Source organism: Centruroides vittatus, unplaced genomic scaffold, assembly GCF_030686945.1.
Source record: "Centruroides vittatus isolate TY-2023 unplaced genomic scaffold, ASM3068694v2 contig_417, whole genome shotgun sequence".
NCBI classification, from domain to species: domain Eukaryota; kingdom Metazoa; phylum Arthropoda; class Arachnida; order Scorpiones; family Buthidae; genus Centruroides; species Centruroides vittatus.
Genome location: NW_027122227.1, coordinates 1,866,401 through 1,882,738, shown reverse-complemented (window position 1 = coordinate 1,882,738; position 16,338 = coordinate 1,866,401). Strand labels below are relative to the sequence as shown.

Sequence of the window (16,338 nt, the reverse complement as noted above, 5' to 3'; positions counted from 1 at the left end):
CTGTAATATATGTTGATGATTTGAGTAAACATTAAATGTAATGTAATATATTGTTGATGATTCAGATAAACAAAATGTAATCGTGTAGGTGCCAAGGGGGTAGAACGAAAAGGAGGGGAGAAAAGAACAAACGGAGCGACAGTCGCTCGAGAGAACCAACCGGATGTAGAAGTGTTTTAGTTGTGTTAATAAAGAATTATTCATATCATATTATCTGGTCAGTTGAGTTGTTTATAATACATGGTGGCAGCATAGAGAAAAATGTATCAGATCCAAGCGGCAGAAGTTTTTAATTTTCGTCCCAAGGATTGGAGAACATGGATAGGGTATTTCAAATGATTTTGAACAGCATCTGGACTCCATACTAAAGAGGAAACTGACCAGGTAAATTCTTTCATATATTTAATGGGACAGAAAGCTGAGGAAATTTTGGCATCATTTAGTCTCCCAGAAGAGGATAGAAATGACTATTCAAAAGTTAAGGCAGCATTCGAAAAATACTTCGTCCTAACTAAAAATGTTATATACGAAAGATATAAATTCTACTCTCGGTTTCAAGAAGGAGAAACTGGAGAATTTTGTAACCTCATTATATAGTCCGGTTAAAATGTGTGATTTCCCTGCTTCGTTTCAAGATGAAATGATTAGGGACAGAATAGTTTGTGGCATTAGAGACAAAAAGGTTTCGGAACGTTTGCAACTTGAAACAGAACTAAGTCTAGATAAAGCAATAAACACTGCAAGACAGGCCGAAACAGTGAAAAGGCAACAAGAAGCTTTTAAGAACAATTCCGGGAATAACATATATGCATTACGCAAAACTGCACATAGGAAGAACGTATTTCAAAACTGGAAGCTACTGACAATTCGTTTACCGGAAACAAAACTTCAAATTCCTGTTATTGGTGTGAAAAAATGGTGAAACATACTAAACTAAATTGCCCTGCACTTAAGGTGATCTGTAATAAGTGCAAAAAAGTAGGTCATTATGCAAAGGTCTGTAAAGCTAAAGTAGGTATAAATGAAATAGGAGAACCTAATCAAAGTTCATTTCTAGGATATGTTAAAGGGCCAAGTAATATAAACAGTAGCATTAAGAGACAGCTTAACCAGTGGAATGCAAACATTTTTGTAGGAGATATTCCTTTAAACTTCAAGATCGACACAGGAGCAGATGTCACAGTTATACCACACAAGACATATAACAGAGTGCTATCTCGTGTTAAATTGCGACAAACAAATAGATCTATACATGGCCCTGGAAAGAAAACCCTGGATGTTGTGGGAGTGTTTACGGAGAAGCTAAGAAAGAAGAGATTCCGCATCCAAGAAGACATATATCAGGGGTGGACAAGCAAGAGCAGTGGGAGCCGAAATGTAGGTTTTGCAAAATGCATGGGAGCTGCAGTTCTGTATTGTCATGGCAGATAGTATGGTAAGGTGTGTGATTTTATTATATAATATAAATATAATATAGAACAAATATTGATTTTTTTTAATAAACATATTTTCACAAAATTATAAAAATAAAATTGTAAAAATAATAATAAAAAAACAGAAATCAACACTTTCAGCAAGAGCTGCATGTAACTCAAAAAGAGCCACATTTGCCCATGCCTGACATATATGTTATAGATAAACTAGAACACTCCTTGTTGAGTGGTAAAGCAAGTGAACAGTTAAATCTTATGAAAAAAATACAGGAACTAAACTCTACTTTTGATTTATTTAAAGAATTCCCCAATGTATTTCAGGGGATTGGAAAAGTACAGAAACCCTATCACATTAAACTTAAACTGGAAGCAAAGCCTTATACCCTGGCAGTTCCTCAAAGTACCATTGCCCTTGAGGGATAAGCTCAAGAAAACTCTGGACGAGATGGTAAATAAAGGAATAATCAAGGGAGTAGACGAACCTGCAGAATGGTGTGCTCCAATGGTTTTGGTTCTGAAGAAATCGGGCAAAATAAGAATTTGTGTCAATCTATCTAAATTGAATGAGAACATTGAGAGAGAATACTTTCCAATGGCGTCGATCGACTATACACTCAGCCAATTTCATAACGCAAAAATCTTAAGTATTATTGATGCTAATGCAGGGTTTTGGCAGATTGCATTGGATTCAGAATCATCTTACTTGACAACCTTTATAACACCATTTGGGAGGTTCAGATTTAAATGGTTGCCGTTTGGAATTAAGTCTGCGCCTGAAATATTTCAGAAAAGAATATGTGAAACAATACCAGAGGGCCCTGGAATTGTAGGACTGATGGATGAATTCGTGATATTTGGGGCCACAGAAGAAGAACATGATAAACATCTGCATGAAGTTATTTGTACACTTCAAAATGTAAGATGGACTCTAAATGCTGAAAATTGTCAGTTCAGAATGAAAGAAGTCAAGTTTCTCGGACATGTAATCTTGCACGAAGGTATAAAACCTGATTCCAAGAAAACAGTACCAATAGTGAAGCTCACAAGACAGCTCTGTCACAGAGCTGAAAAGATTTTTGGGCATGAGTGGATTCCTAAACAAATTCATACCAAGGATGGCTGATGTTGCAAACCCTCTGTACGAACTATTAAAGAGCAATGTAGGATGGTTATGGGCCAGCACAAGAAACATCATTCCGAGAGATTAAGAATCAGCTATGTCAAACTCCAGTATTATCAATGTATGATTCAAAGAAAGAAACATATATTTCCTGTGACGCATCATCTTATGGTCTTGGCGTTGTGTTATATCAGAGTAAAAGTGGTCATGTGTCTGCAATTTGCTATGCATCTAGGACATTGTCGGATACAGAGAAACGGTACACGCAAATTGAGAAGGAGGCTTTGGCAATTGTTTGGGCTTGTGAGAGGTTCCACGACTACATCATGGGCAAAGTCATGAATGTTGAAACAGACCCCAAACCATTGATACCAATTTTCATGTCGAAGGCTTTGAACAGTCTTACTCCAAGACTGCTATGAATGGTGAGATATGAATTATATCATTGTGTACAAACCGGGAAAGCAGCTTATAATTGCAGATGCATTATCCCGTAGCCCCATACCCGAACAGGGAAATGAAGAATTGACCGAGGAGATTGAGGCTTACGTTCAAAGTATTATCGACACCTTTCCTGCATCTGATGCGTGGTTATCAGAAATCATGTATCTGCAGGAGAGAGATCCAATTTGTAATGCTTTGTTGATGAGATACTGCGAAGAGGGTTGGCCAAAGAAAAACGAAATACCCGAGAAAATATGAAGATATTGGGAGCACAGGAACTCAATTACTCTCCAAAATAAGATTCTATTTAAAGATGCTAGGATTATCATTCCAGAAAAGTTTCAAGGAGAAATATTGAACAGGTTATATGAAGGCCATCTTGGAATAACAAAGTGTTGAGCCTGAGCTCGAGAATTTGTTTGGTGGCCAGGCTTATCAGCAAACATTGAGAAATTGATTTCGAACTGCTCAATATGCATCCAATACCAAAAGTATCATAAAGAGCCTCTTATCCCAAGCGAATTTCCTGAGAGACCTTGGCGAATTGTGGGGGTAGACCTTCTAAAACTAAAAAGCCATTGGTATCTCATAATGGCTGACTACTTTTCAAGATATTTTGAAGTTGCCAGGTTGGAAAAATTGTCGTCGTCGTCAGTAATTAACCACATGAAATCAATTTTTGCAAGACATGGAATTCCAGAAGTTGTACAAAGTGACAATGGCGCCCAGTTTTCCTAGGTTATCGACTCAGAATACCGTAAATTTGCAGATAAGTATAAATTTTCAAGTATAACTTCTAGTCCAAGATACCCCCAAAGCAATGGATTCATTGAATCAATGGTCAAAAATTTTAAAAGTCATTACTTGAAATCTGAGTCGCAGGATCATTATTTGATGCTGCTAGCAATGAGATCTACACCATTAGAGAATGGCTATAGTCCGGCAGAACTGCTAATGAGCTGAAGATTGAGAACACCCCTGCCATCAAGTAATCAACAATTGATACCTCGTTTGATTGATTTTGCTGCAGTAAGAAAGAAGGAAAAGGGAAAGGCAGATAAACAGAAAACCTGGTTTGATTGATGCCACGGGGTAAAAACTCTTCCACGTTTGAAGATAGGACAGTCAGATATGCGAACATATGGAAAGGTGAAGGAAGCTCACCATACTCCATGATCTTTCATTATCAAAACTCCCAGTGGCACGTTCCACAGGAACAGAATACATTTACACTTATCGTCAGTCTCCCAGGAAGACAAACCGTAAATTGTCGATGACAAGAAATCGAATGGATCGTCCAATCAGAATACTCCCAAGGAAGAAACAACTCCCAGGACGGAGAATGGGACAGGATCCAGGAATAAGGAACTTTATGAAGCAACACCAGAAATCATAGAAAACTCCTCACCGGATGAAGAGAACCTTCCCAAAACCCATAGTGGCAGACTGGTATGAATTCCAAGACGGTATCTGGATTACCAGCAGTAAAAGAAAAGGGGGAGATGTAATATATGTTGATGATTTGAATAAACATTAAATGCAATGTAATATATTGTTGATGATTCAGATAAATGAAATGTAATCGTGTAGGTGCCGAGGTGGTGGAACGAAAAGGAGGGGAGAAAAAAAACAAACGGAGCGACAGTCGCTCGAGAGAACCAGCCGGATATAGAAGTGTTTTAGTTATGTTACTAAAGAATTATTCGTATCATATTATCTGGTCAGTTGAGTCGTTTATAATACAATTACCAAATCAAATTACACAAGAAATTAAAATATGTTATATACATAAACAATTTACTGATGTAATCATCATCTTATTCAAGACATTTATCTGATAGTATGGCAGCTTTTCCATTCCAAGTTGAAAAAATCATTGTAATTATTTCCATTAAGTACACCATGTGTTTCTTTTTTTATTTTATTTTAAAAACATACATATTTAATAGACATTTTCAAACCACAGAATTTTTTCTGAACAACCTGCATATAAAGAGCTATAAACAAAAATAGGACTATGTACTGTACCCCATTCAATATTTCATTGCTTAAGGTTGTCATGGTGCTGGCTTCCAGTTAGATGACAGACACACACATAGCATGTCACATAACCTCACTTTGATGTCTCTACACTTCTGAAGTGTTTTTGGACAATTTATTCTTCTTGCAGAAGAATTAATTCTTTTGCACTACACTTTGCAGGAATCATATGATAGAGCAGTGATGTCTTATTCCCAACACGTGGATTACCTCTTGTGACTCTGAATGCCTGCAGACTACAGTTTTACTTTTTATTTTTATTGTCAAAATTTCATTAGAAAATTGATCAAATATTTTATTAATTTTTATTTTAAATTTTAATTGAATTTCTAATTTTTTAATTCTTTTAAATGTTTTTTTTAGACTGGAAGAAGCAAAGGTTATGCATTTGTTGAATTTAAATATGAAGATGTTGCCAAAATTGCTATAGAAACCATGAACAATTATTTGTTATATAATAAAATTTTAAAGTGTAAGTAAATTTACATTTCAATTCAAATTGATAAAAATCAAACACAGTGACTCCATTCAGAGATGATGTATAACAAAATAAGAAAATTAAAAAGGGGATATAAGAAACTTTTTAAAGGAGATAGAAAATATAAGAAATTAAAAAGTTTCTTATATTATATTATATAATTAATAAAAATTGTGTATCGATATATTACCAAATATTTAAAAAAAAATAACTCCAAAATTAATTATTTCTTTAAAGATATTTGCAATATATATCTAGAGAAAGTGCCAATTTAATATTTGAACAGAGGACTAATGGAATTCTAGGATAATCCAGAATTCTATTTGTGTAGGTGTTGTATAGTATATACAGAAGTGTTGTTTTCTATGTAATTGAGTTGGATGGTGTACTTGTTCTAATTGAAAGCACAGAATCAGTGACATGGAAAGAAAAAAAAAATACCACAATGGAGGTTTATAATTCAACCATTACAATAAAAACAAAAGTGTAAGAGACATTGCAAATATGTCAACATTAATAAAGTACTGCATGGAATGTAATAAAGTGATACAAGAATGAAAATGGCATAATTTCTTTGCTACAGAAAGACGTCCAATTCTGGTAAGTTTTAACACAAAATGTTTTATTCTTCAAGAAGTGAAAAATAATACAAAAATAAGTGCCTGAAAGCTACAAAGATTGAGACTTGAAAGATTTTATGAAACAAAAGAAAATACGGAAACAATTTTAAAATGTTATCGTGAGCACATGCCAAGAAAGAAACCATTCTTGAATAAAATTAATCAACAGAAAACATGAATTTTGCAAAATTATGAAATTATGTAACTAATAATAATAATTATTTCTGGAATAATGTTCTTTTTACTGATAAAAGCAAATATGATAGTTTGTGTTCTGGCACTTCAAAAATATCTGGTGAAAAGTTAATGAAGAACTGAAACTAGAGGACAACTGTTCTAGTATAAGGTGTATTTTGGCATCTGAGGTTGGTATCATGGGGGTGTCTGCTTGGAATAAACAGGTACCTACTGTGTTTGAAGTGTTACATATATTGATATGGAATTCACTAATAATATACTGCCAAACTGGTTCATTTGATGCCAAAGAGATTAAAGGCTGTATTATATTCAAAAGCAGGTCCAACTAAGGGGCTGTCTATAAATGACGTCCACACCTGAAGGGAGGGAGAGGGAATTGAGCTTTGATAAACACTTGTTTATTTATATGTATTTTCTTAGCACAATGTTGCCATTGAGAACATATAACACAGGAAACACTTCCAGAGGAAAAAGGTTGGTTTATTGGTGTGAATGGATATGCATTTCAGGCTTAACGCCCCTCTTCAGTCTTATTAAATATTTACATTTTTATCAGCAAATTGATTACAGGTTTACAAGTTTACAGCATGCATTGAAAAAATTAGGATATGTTTACAATGGTTTAGACAATAAACTTAATTATCTGAGATAGTGACAGTTAAACCAACATGATACGTAAGAAGATATATACGTAGTTGAAAAAGGAAAAAGGAGCTCAAAATTCTTTTGGCTCCACACATATACACATTAGGACAGTGTTACATGTGCTAAAATAAAAGGGGTAAACTTAAATCTAAAATTAAGTATATCTTAAGAGACAGAATTTTTTAAAAATAATAACGGAATACCTGTAGGGTGTGAAATAATTCTGATGAAATTCTATCGGGCTAGATATGGCTAATTACTAAATAAATTATGTAACCAATTTGGCACTAGAGGGAGGTGTTAGGTGCCATCTCTTATTAACTTTAATAATTATAATTTTAAATAATAATTGGTGTCTAGCTTATAATATATCGGGTCTAGCGATGTTGTTTATATAATTCTGATGAGATGTACAGAGAACATAGACAAGATATGAGAGGTTAAAAAGAAGTGAGTAATCCTTGTAACATACACTGAAAGTTTGGTTTGAGTGGACAGTGGAGTATAATAGGGGAAAGTACAATGGTTTATATAATAAATTAATTTTATTGTATAAACCATTGTATGTGTATCCTAATTTTTTCAATGCATTCTGTAAACTTGTAAACCTGTAATCAATTTGCTGATAAATATGTAAATATGTAATAATAGGACTGAAGATGGGTGTTAAGCCCGAAATGCATATCCATTCACACCAATAAACCAACCTTTTTCCTCTGAAAGTGTTTCCTGTGTGATATGTTCTCAACAGCAACATTGTGCTAAGAAAATACATATAATAGAGAACAACAAGCGACCTGTTTATTTTATTAAGTTTTATATAATGTATGCATTTATTATATTTATTCAAAATTTCTTGTGTGATTTGTTTCTATTTATGGTATCTATTATTCATAAAGTGATAAAGGTTTTAAGGGGGAGTCAAACATAGATGGATGGCTGAAGAGGGGAGGGATTATGGAAACTGGACAGGCTGGGAGTAAAAATTTCAAGAAAAATGCAGATGCAATTTATGGACAGTCTCTAGATGTTAAATTACTAAATTCACTATTTCTGATAATAGGTTCTTTTATTTGTCTGAATATTAAATTGCAATGTAAAAATCATATAAATCTGTTCCATTTTTTTTTTTTTTTTTTTTTTTGAAGTTATATACACTTTTAACTTTCATATTATTTGTTTGTAACATGTTTGCTCTAAATAAATAAATTCAACCTTTTCACACACACACAATGTTTACTTGTTATACATCTGTCTGAATATTAAATGGAGTCACGTTTTCTTTTTATGCTTTGAATATTTACATTAAAATCTATTACAAATTTTAAAATGTTCAGTTCTGAGTGTTTCAGTGATGATCTAATAATTTACTTTCTTCAAATTTAGGTTCTTTGAAAGTTGAACATTTGGCTTTCACTTTTAGTTACTACTTTTTAGATTTTTCTAGAAAGAATAATTAGAATAAGTGTTACTGGCTTTTTACTCCAATTACTTTTTTAAACAGTTTTAGTTTCATAAATATTGAATAAAATTCTAATAAACTTTGCAAAATTAGAAACTTGTATCAACCAAAAATAGTAAAACTGAAATAAACTAGAAAAATAAATGCATTACTAATAGAAATATGAAAATTCATTTGAAGACACAGTCTGTCAAAAACAGCAACCATCATTTATTTACTTCTAGTGTTCCAGTATACAAACATTTGATGACTTAACCTTTCTTTTTAGGCAGCTTGGCTGTCAAATTTAAAAACATCCTTTAAAAAACAAACAAAAATATAAAATTACAAATTTAAGATTTGGAACTAGCAGGTCTTACAGACATCTTTTTCTTTGCCATCCTTATCACTCTGGGATGTTTGAGTTTTATATCTACTGGAAAGTAAGCACTGGACAGACTAACTTCAATCTTCCTTACACACCGGTGATTCAATCAAAAAATACACTTACGTAAAACCAGATAACTGGAGTGATTAGTATTCGGGTCGCAAACGTTTTCGTAGCCTCTTCTAGGCTCTTCTTCAGGCTTAGTAGTAATAAATTCGAATATATTCCTTTTTGAAAGAAACGAGTTTCGAATTCCGTCACGTGAAAACGTTCCAACATATTTTTTAAACGAAACGATCGCCGTTCTGTGTAGCGCGCATGCGCTTCGAAGCGGCGAAGATGTTAATGTTTACAAATTATCTTCCAGCAGGAACTGCCACGCTGCTGAAAGGGCCAACTCGTCTTTAAAATTGATGCATGTGGTGTTACATCCTGCTCTGTATATTTCCATAGCTTCCAATAATTTGAGATGTTCCGGGTGGTTAGTGGTGAGGATAATGCGAGCTGCGATAAAGTCCGCCGTGACTTCTTGATCGGTGGCATATGTTGAGAGAGCTGTTGTGAGCCTTTTGTGTGCGATGTCCACCTTATGTTCTTTAATCCTTATCCCCATAATACGTTTGGTGGAGCCAATGTAGACCATATCTCTGTCAAATCTGTGGTCTCTGAGGGGGATGGTGTATATTCCCGGTAGTCTGATTGGGTTCGGAGGATCTTTTCCGTTACGGAGTATTTGGAAAATGGTCTGGCATCTTCTGTAGGCTATACGGACTTGACATTTTTTGGATATCGTAGCATATATCGATTTTAATCGCGGGTTAAAAGTGATAGGGATCCTTTCAGTATTGTTTTCTTGAATATTTAAGCGCTTTTCTGTCTGATTGTTACCCTGTTTCTGGCTCTTTCTGTACTTTCTACATAGTCCCCTTATCAGGTTGGTGTATCCGTGTTCTACCGCTATTTCGTTTATACGTTTGATCTCCTGATTTAGTGCCTGGTGAGAGGAGGAGTGCGTAAAGGCCCTCCTAACCAATGCTCTAAAGGCTGCTATTTTATACTGAAATGGGTCACATGACCCTATCGGAATATACATGGAGGCAGTATCAGTTTTGCGATACACCGAAGTGTGTATGTTTGGCCCTTCCAAAGCGATATCTATATCTAAGAAATGGATTTTAGAGTTACTATGCTGCTCCACCTCAATTACCAGACCGTACGGATTTTTGTTCATCGCTTTAATAAATTGATCTATATTCGGTTCCGTCTTCCACAGGATGATGACGTCATCAATGTATCGTTTATAGAGCAGTATGTCGGGTAGGAAGGTAGGAAGAGTGATGTTTTCCAAACGTCTGACCACCATTTCGCACAGATCCCCCGACACCGGGCTCCCCATAGGAACACCCTTATTTTGCATGTAAATAATCCCATTGAATTGAAAAACCGAGCTATAACAAATCAAGTGTGCCAGCTCCAGAACCTCTCGGTGTAGTGATGTATCGTTGACTTTAGAGAACAGGAAGTCTCTTAGTGCGCAGAAGCACGGAGGTAGCTCAATGGAGGGATATAATGATCTGAAGTCCAATACTGTAGCGTAGACTGGGGAGGAGAGAGTTTTAAGCTGTTGTATCAGTTCAATGGAGTTGGATATGGTAAACTCGTAATCTCTACACGATACATCACTACACCGAGAGGTTCTGGAGCTGGCACACTTGATTTGTTATAGCTCGGTTTTTCAATTCAATGGGATTATTTACATGCAAAATAAGGGTGTTCCTATGGGGAGCCCGGTGTCGGGGGATCTGTGCGAAATGGTGGTCAGACGTTTGGAAAACATCACTCTTCCTACCTTCCTACCCGACATACTGCTCTATAAACGATACATTGATGACGTCATCATCCTGTGGAAGACGGAACCGAATATAGATCAATTTATTAAAGCGATGAACAAAAATCCGTACGGTCTGGTAATTGAGGTGGAGCAGCATAGTAACTCTAAAATCCATTTCTTAGATATAGATATCGCTTTGGAAGGGCCAAACATACACACTTCGGTGTATCGCAAAACTGATACTGCCTCCATGTATATTCCGATAGGGTCATGTGACCCATTTCAGTATAAAATAGCAGCCTTTAGAGCATTGGTTAGGAGGGCCTTTACGCACTCCTCCTCTCACCAGGCACTAAATCAGGAGATCAAACGTATAAACGAAATAGCGGTAGAACACGGATACACCAACCTGATAAGGGGACTATGTAGAAAGTACAGAAAGAGCCAGAAACAGGGTAACAATCAGACAGAAAAGCGCTTAAATATTCAAGAAAACAATACTGAAAGGATCCCTATCACTTTTAACCCGCGATTAAAATCGATATATGCTACGATATCCAAAAAATGTCAAGTCCGTATAGCCTACAGAAGATGCCAGACCATTTTCCAAATACTCCGTAACGGAAAAGATCCTCCGAACCCAATCAGACTACCGGGAATATACACCATCCCCCTCAGAGACCACAGATTTGACAGAGATATGGTCTACATTGGCTCCACCAAACGTATTATGGGGATAAGGATTAAAGAACATAAGGTGGACATCGCACACAAAAGGCTCACAACAGCTCTCTCAACATATGCCACCGATCAAGAAGTCACGGCGGACTTTATCGCAGCTCGCATTATCCTCACCACTAACCACCCGGAACATCTCAAATTATTGGAAGCTATGGAAATATACAGAGCAGGATGTAACACCACATGCATCAATTTTAAAGACGAGTTGGCCCTTTCAGCAGCGTGGCAGTTCCTGCTGGAAGATAATTTGTAAACATTAACATCTTCGCCGCTTCGAAGCGCATGCGCGCTACACAGAACGGCGATCGTTTCGTTTAAAAAATATGTTGGAACGTTTTCACGTGACGGAATTCGAAACTCGTTTCTTTCAAAAAGGAATATATTCGAATTTATTACTACTAAGCCTGAAGAAGAGCCTAGAAGAGGCTACGAAAACGTTTGCGACCCGAATACTAATCACTCCAGTTATCTGGTTTTACGTAAGTGTATTTTTTGATTGAATCACCGGTGTGTAAGGAAGATTGAAGTTAGTCTGTCCAGTGCTTACTTTCCAGTAGATATAAAACTCAAACATCCCAGAGTGATAAGGATGGCAAAGAAAAAGATGTCTGTAAGACCTGCTAGTTCCAAATCTTAAATTTGTAATTTTATATTTTTGTTTGTTTTTTAAAGGATGTTTTTAAATTTGACAGCCAAGCTGCCTAAAAAGAAAGGTTTGGTCATCAAATGTTTGTATTCTGGAACACAAGAAGTAAATAAATGGTGGTTCCTGTTTTTGAACAGACTGTGTCTTCAAATTAATTTTCATAAGATTGCCATTCAATGAAATTCTACAATAAAAGTCTGGGAACCACTGTGTTAAACAATAACTCAATTATCCAAAGAAAAGCAACATCTGTGAGAAAAAATAAATACACTGAAGAATTTCAAAAATAGGGATTTTTATTAAAGGAAATTAATGATGAGCATTGACCATTTAGTATAATTTGTAGCAAAACTTGCTGAAATCTGCAGTGCTTTTTAACTTTATAGGCTTCAAGCTGCTGAAGACACTAGAAACAAATCATTTAATGTATGCTGAAAAACCTGTTTTTTGAAAGAAATTGGCCAACTATCTCAAAATTAAACTTTGATTTAGCAAGCTTTGTGATAAAATGGTTTGTTTTCTTTCCAGTGACAGTTTTAGCAAACTGAGTTTCATCCTTGATAATAGGGTGAAAGCATTTGTCTATTGTTGTCAGTGTTGATAGAAAGAAAAGTTATTTGTGAGTTGTTGACATAACTGGAAATGTGTTTTTTACATTTTCCTTTAGATGAAAGTGACCATGTGTCTTGAATCAGGAAGACAATTGTGATTTTAAAACTGTATGAAACAGTCCTGTTGTTGAATTGTTTTATAAAAATTATTTTCAAAAATAGCTAATATTTATTACATAATTGTAAGTCAAAAAGGATTCGCATACAAGTTATAGCATAAAACGTTTAATTAATATCCAGTTTATAGAAACAGTAATTCAATTGGTGATTTAGCTGTTTGTCACAGAAGTGAATGTTTACTGCATGTAAATACTGCAGTATTGCAGATCATTTATAGAAGCTACAGAGTTTTTGATAATTATCCAAAAAAATATGATGATTAAAGCAAAGCTATGATCAGAGCTTTAACTATTCATTGTAGCCATCACTGTACATTGTTATTTTGTAAACAAGACTATATGGATAAGTAAAATGTTCATTAGTTATATCTGTCATTGATGATGTCAGAAAGCTAGAAAACTGAAAATTATTGACTTGAATTGGTCACACACCTCGTAATGTCTTGTTGTTGCTAGCACCCAGACTTACGTTCTGCTTTTTCTATTTGAGGATCTGGTCACTTCAGTCATTTTTTCAAAAACTAAATATTAATAGATATCTAAATGACTTCTTATTCGCATTATGTGCTGGATTTTGGGCTTTTGGTTATGTATTAACTTCAGCTGAATTCTAATTATAATAGACAAAGTTTTATAAGTTTATTTTAACTTACATGTTTCGGAACATGCTAATTCTGATAACATTAAATAACTGATAACAACCTCCAACATAGGTAGAGTTTATTGTATGCTCTCTTTTTTTCCTGTAGTTTTCAAATTGCAGACCAACAGATTTCCGCTGTCATCTGTCTGTCTATTCATCCTTCCTTAATCTCAAGAATGGAGTTACTGACCAGTTATGGAAAGCTTAGAGATTAACTATATACAAACTTCCAATCTGGACTGGAAGCCAAATAACTTTTTAAAATAAAATACGATTAAAAATTGCATCCTGGCATTGTGACATTGTCACAATAAGTAATTTCTAATTATGAACTAAATATATTTCATAGTATAGTAGTATGTATATTATTTTATTGATTGTATATAATGTGTTTTGTTTTAACAAATAGGTTCATACGTTGAAAATACGAAGAATTTTTGGCAAAATTCATTAGTATCATCGGTGATGATGAACAAACAAAGACATAACTGTGTTAAGTCAAAACATAGCCTTTTAAAAAGAAAAAACAAAATATTAAATAAAATAGACAAAAATGTAAATGCACTAGCTGCATTAGGGATCAAGTATACAATAAAGGTAATTGTTTAATGAAATATCTAATGTTTTGATTGGGTAAACAATTATTCATTGTTATTGTCACGTTTCTATTATATTTTATAGATATAGGGTTACATAAGTTTTTTAATTTTCTAAATATTAATAATACAGTCAAAACTCTGTTTTTGAACATAATTCATTTTTAAAAGTTGTTCTAAAACCAAAATAAATTTTTTCATAAGAAACAATACAAAATGGATTAATCCTGACCCCCAAAATAAAGCTTTTTTTCAACCTTTTTAGCTATGATATATTCATTACCTTTCTAAAAGATGTTCATTAAAAGTTCTTGCATTTAATTAATGCTGTTAATTGTGCTCTAATGAGAAATGATAAAAATTTATATTTAATAATAAATTTTTATTTAATTTCATTTAAGCACCATTAAACACACAATCTTGGATGCCATTTATATTACATAAATGTCAATTAACCTGGTTTTATTAATTAATTTGATTTAAATTCATCTGCGGTGCATACAAAAAAACTGAATTAGTATCTTTTCCACATGTGAATTGAAATCTAATTTATATAGCAGCAGCATCAATGATTTGTGTCATGTCTAATGATGCGAGGAGATCTTGGCACCATTAACTTCTGAATCAGTAGTTCCTGCCAATGATTGGTTGGCTGTTGACTTTCTAACATAGGAAGTAGAGGCAGTTCACCATCTCTCTCTCTGTCTAATCTGTGGCTCGCTCTTGCTGAATTGGTTGTTCGGCAACCAGTGCAATTATGAGTTTAAAATTCTGTTCTTGAACTGATTTGTTCAAAAAGTGAGTCATTTGAAAACAGGTTTGACTGTATATAAAAATAACGAACTTACTGGAACTGGTATAACAAAGAGAAAACAACACCTTTCTTTCAAAAATTCCAGCAAACTTTAATCATATAAAAACGTTTTCAACTGATTTCATCAGTCTTCTTCAGTTACTCCAACAAAAATAAAAAGAACGAACTAATAATTCAAATTTACAACATCACGAGAATGGAAAGAATTTTCGCGATTGCGCAGTCTATGTAAAAAACGATATACCGAAAAACGGTAAAAAATGCAGATTCTTGACAAACTATATATAATAACTCACTCTTACGTTATCCAATGAACGATTTCCAAGCAGACGACAGCCCATCTGTGTCTCTGTGGTTGATGCAATGGGATGTTAATTGTGCCCTATATATTTCTAATTTCTCCATGTGTCTAACGGCCTGTTTAGACCTAGTGGCTTTTTATGTACAATATCCTTAGTCTTATCGGCCTTCATAAGAACCACTTCATTCCCTCGAAGCCATTCTCTCGTTTTCTTGATGTAATTCTGAAATTGTCCGGAGCCTGCGTTAGCCCGTTTCTCTCTTTTGGCCAAAAACCTTGTTTGCCAACATATATAATCCTGTTTAGTGTGACACAAATCAGAGATAAGTAGCTCAATATTAGGTACGAGGGAGTCCGGACTTATTTTTGGGTTGGGAGCATACATAGGACCATATTCTAGTGCTCTTATTAGACCCTGTGGTGGTGTGATATCATCAATAGGTCAAAAAGAGGTCAACAATAGGGTTATCGCATTGACTACGTACGTAGAAAGTAATTTAAGATGGCGATATATAAAGAAGCTTAAATGGTTATTCAAATGCCATTACATTAAACCGCGTACGAAATTAAAAAGCTCGATACCGCATGGGATGATATCACACCACCACAGTGTCTAATAAGAGCACTAGAATCTGGTCCTATGTATGCTCCCAACCCAAAAATAAGTCCAGATACCCTCGTACCTAATATTGAGCTACTTATCTCTGATTTGTGTCACACTAAACAGGATTATATATGTTGGCAAACAAGGTTTTTGGCCAAAAGAGAGAAACGGGCTAACGCAGGCTCCGGACAATTTCAGAATTACATCAAGAAAACGAGAGAATGGCTTCGAGGGAATGAAGTGGTTCTTATGAAGGCCGATAAGACTAAGGATATTGTACTTCTTAAATGGGATATGTATGCTCAGAAGTTACAGGAGTATATTACTAACACGGAATGCGTTATTGCTCCAGACAAGTTGTTAGAGAAGTTGCACAATAGAGTTAAGAAGTTTGCCATGTCTCCGTTAGCACGCCTTTTGCGTTTGGACAATATCATTATGAAGGCACCAAGACCACCAAAGATCTTTGCGTTTGGCAAGACGCACAAACCAGGTTTTCAAATAAGACCCGTCGTGGAAAAGTGTAATGCACCCACGTTTGCACTAGAAAAGCAGCTTGTCAAATTTATTCGGGATAAGATCCAGGATTACCCTTATTGCATCAAAGACTCCTTGCAGCTTGTAC

General features: G+C 34.8%; 1 protein-coding gene across 1 annotated transcript in view; it reads left to right on the top strand.

Moving 5' to 3' along the window:
- The window catches only part of LOC136976698 (uncharacterized), a 30,531-nt gene that overhangs the window by 680 nt on the left and 13,513 nt on the right, over positions 1-16,338 (top strand). Inside the window, exons 3-4 of the mRNA XM_067272062.1 lie at positions 5,401-5,509; positions 13,808-13,995. Coding sequence (XP_067128163.1) covers positions 5,401-5,509; positions 13,808-13,995 — 297 coding nt within the window. The remainder of the gene's footprint in view (positions 1-5,400; positions 5,510-13,807; positions 13,996-16,338) is intronic.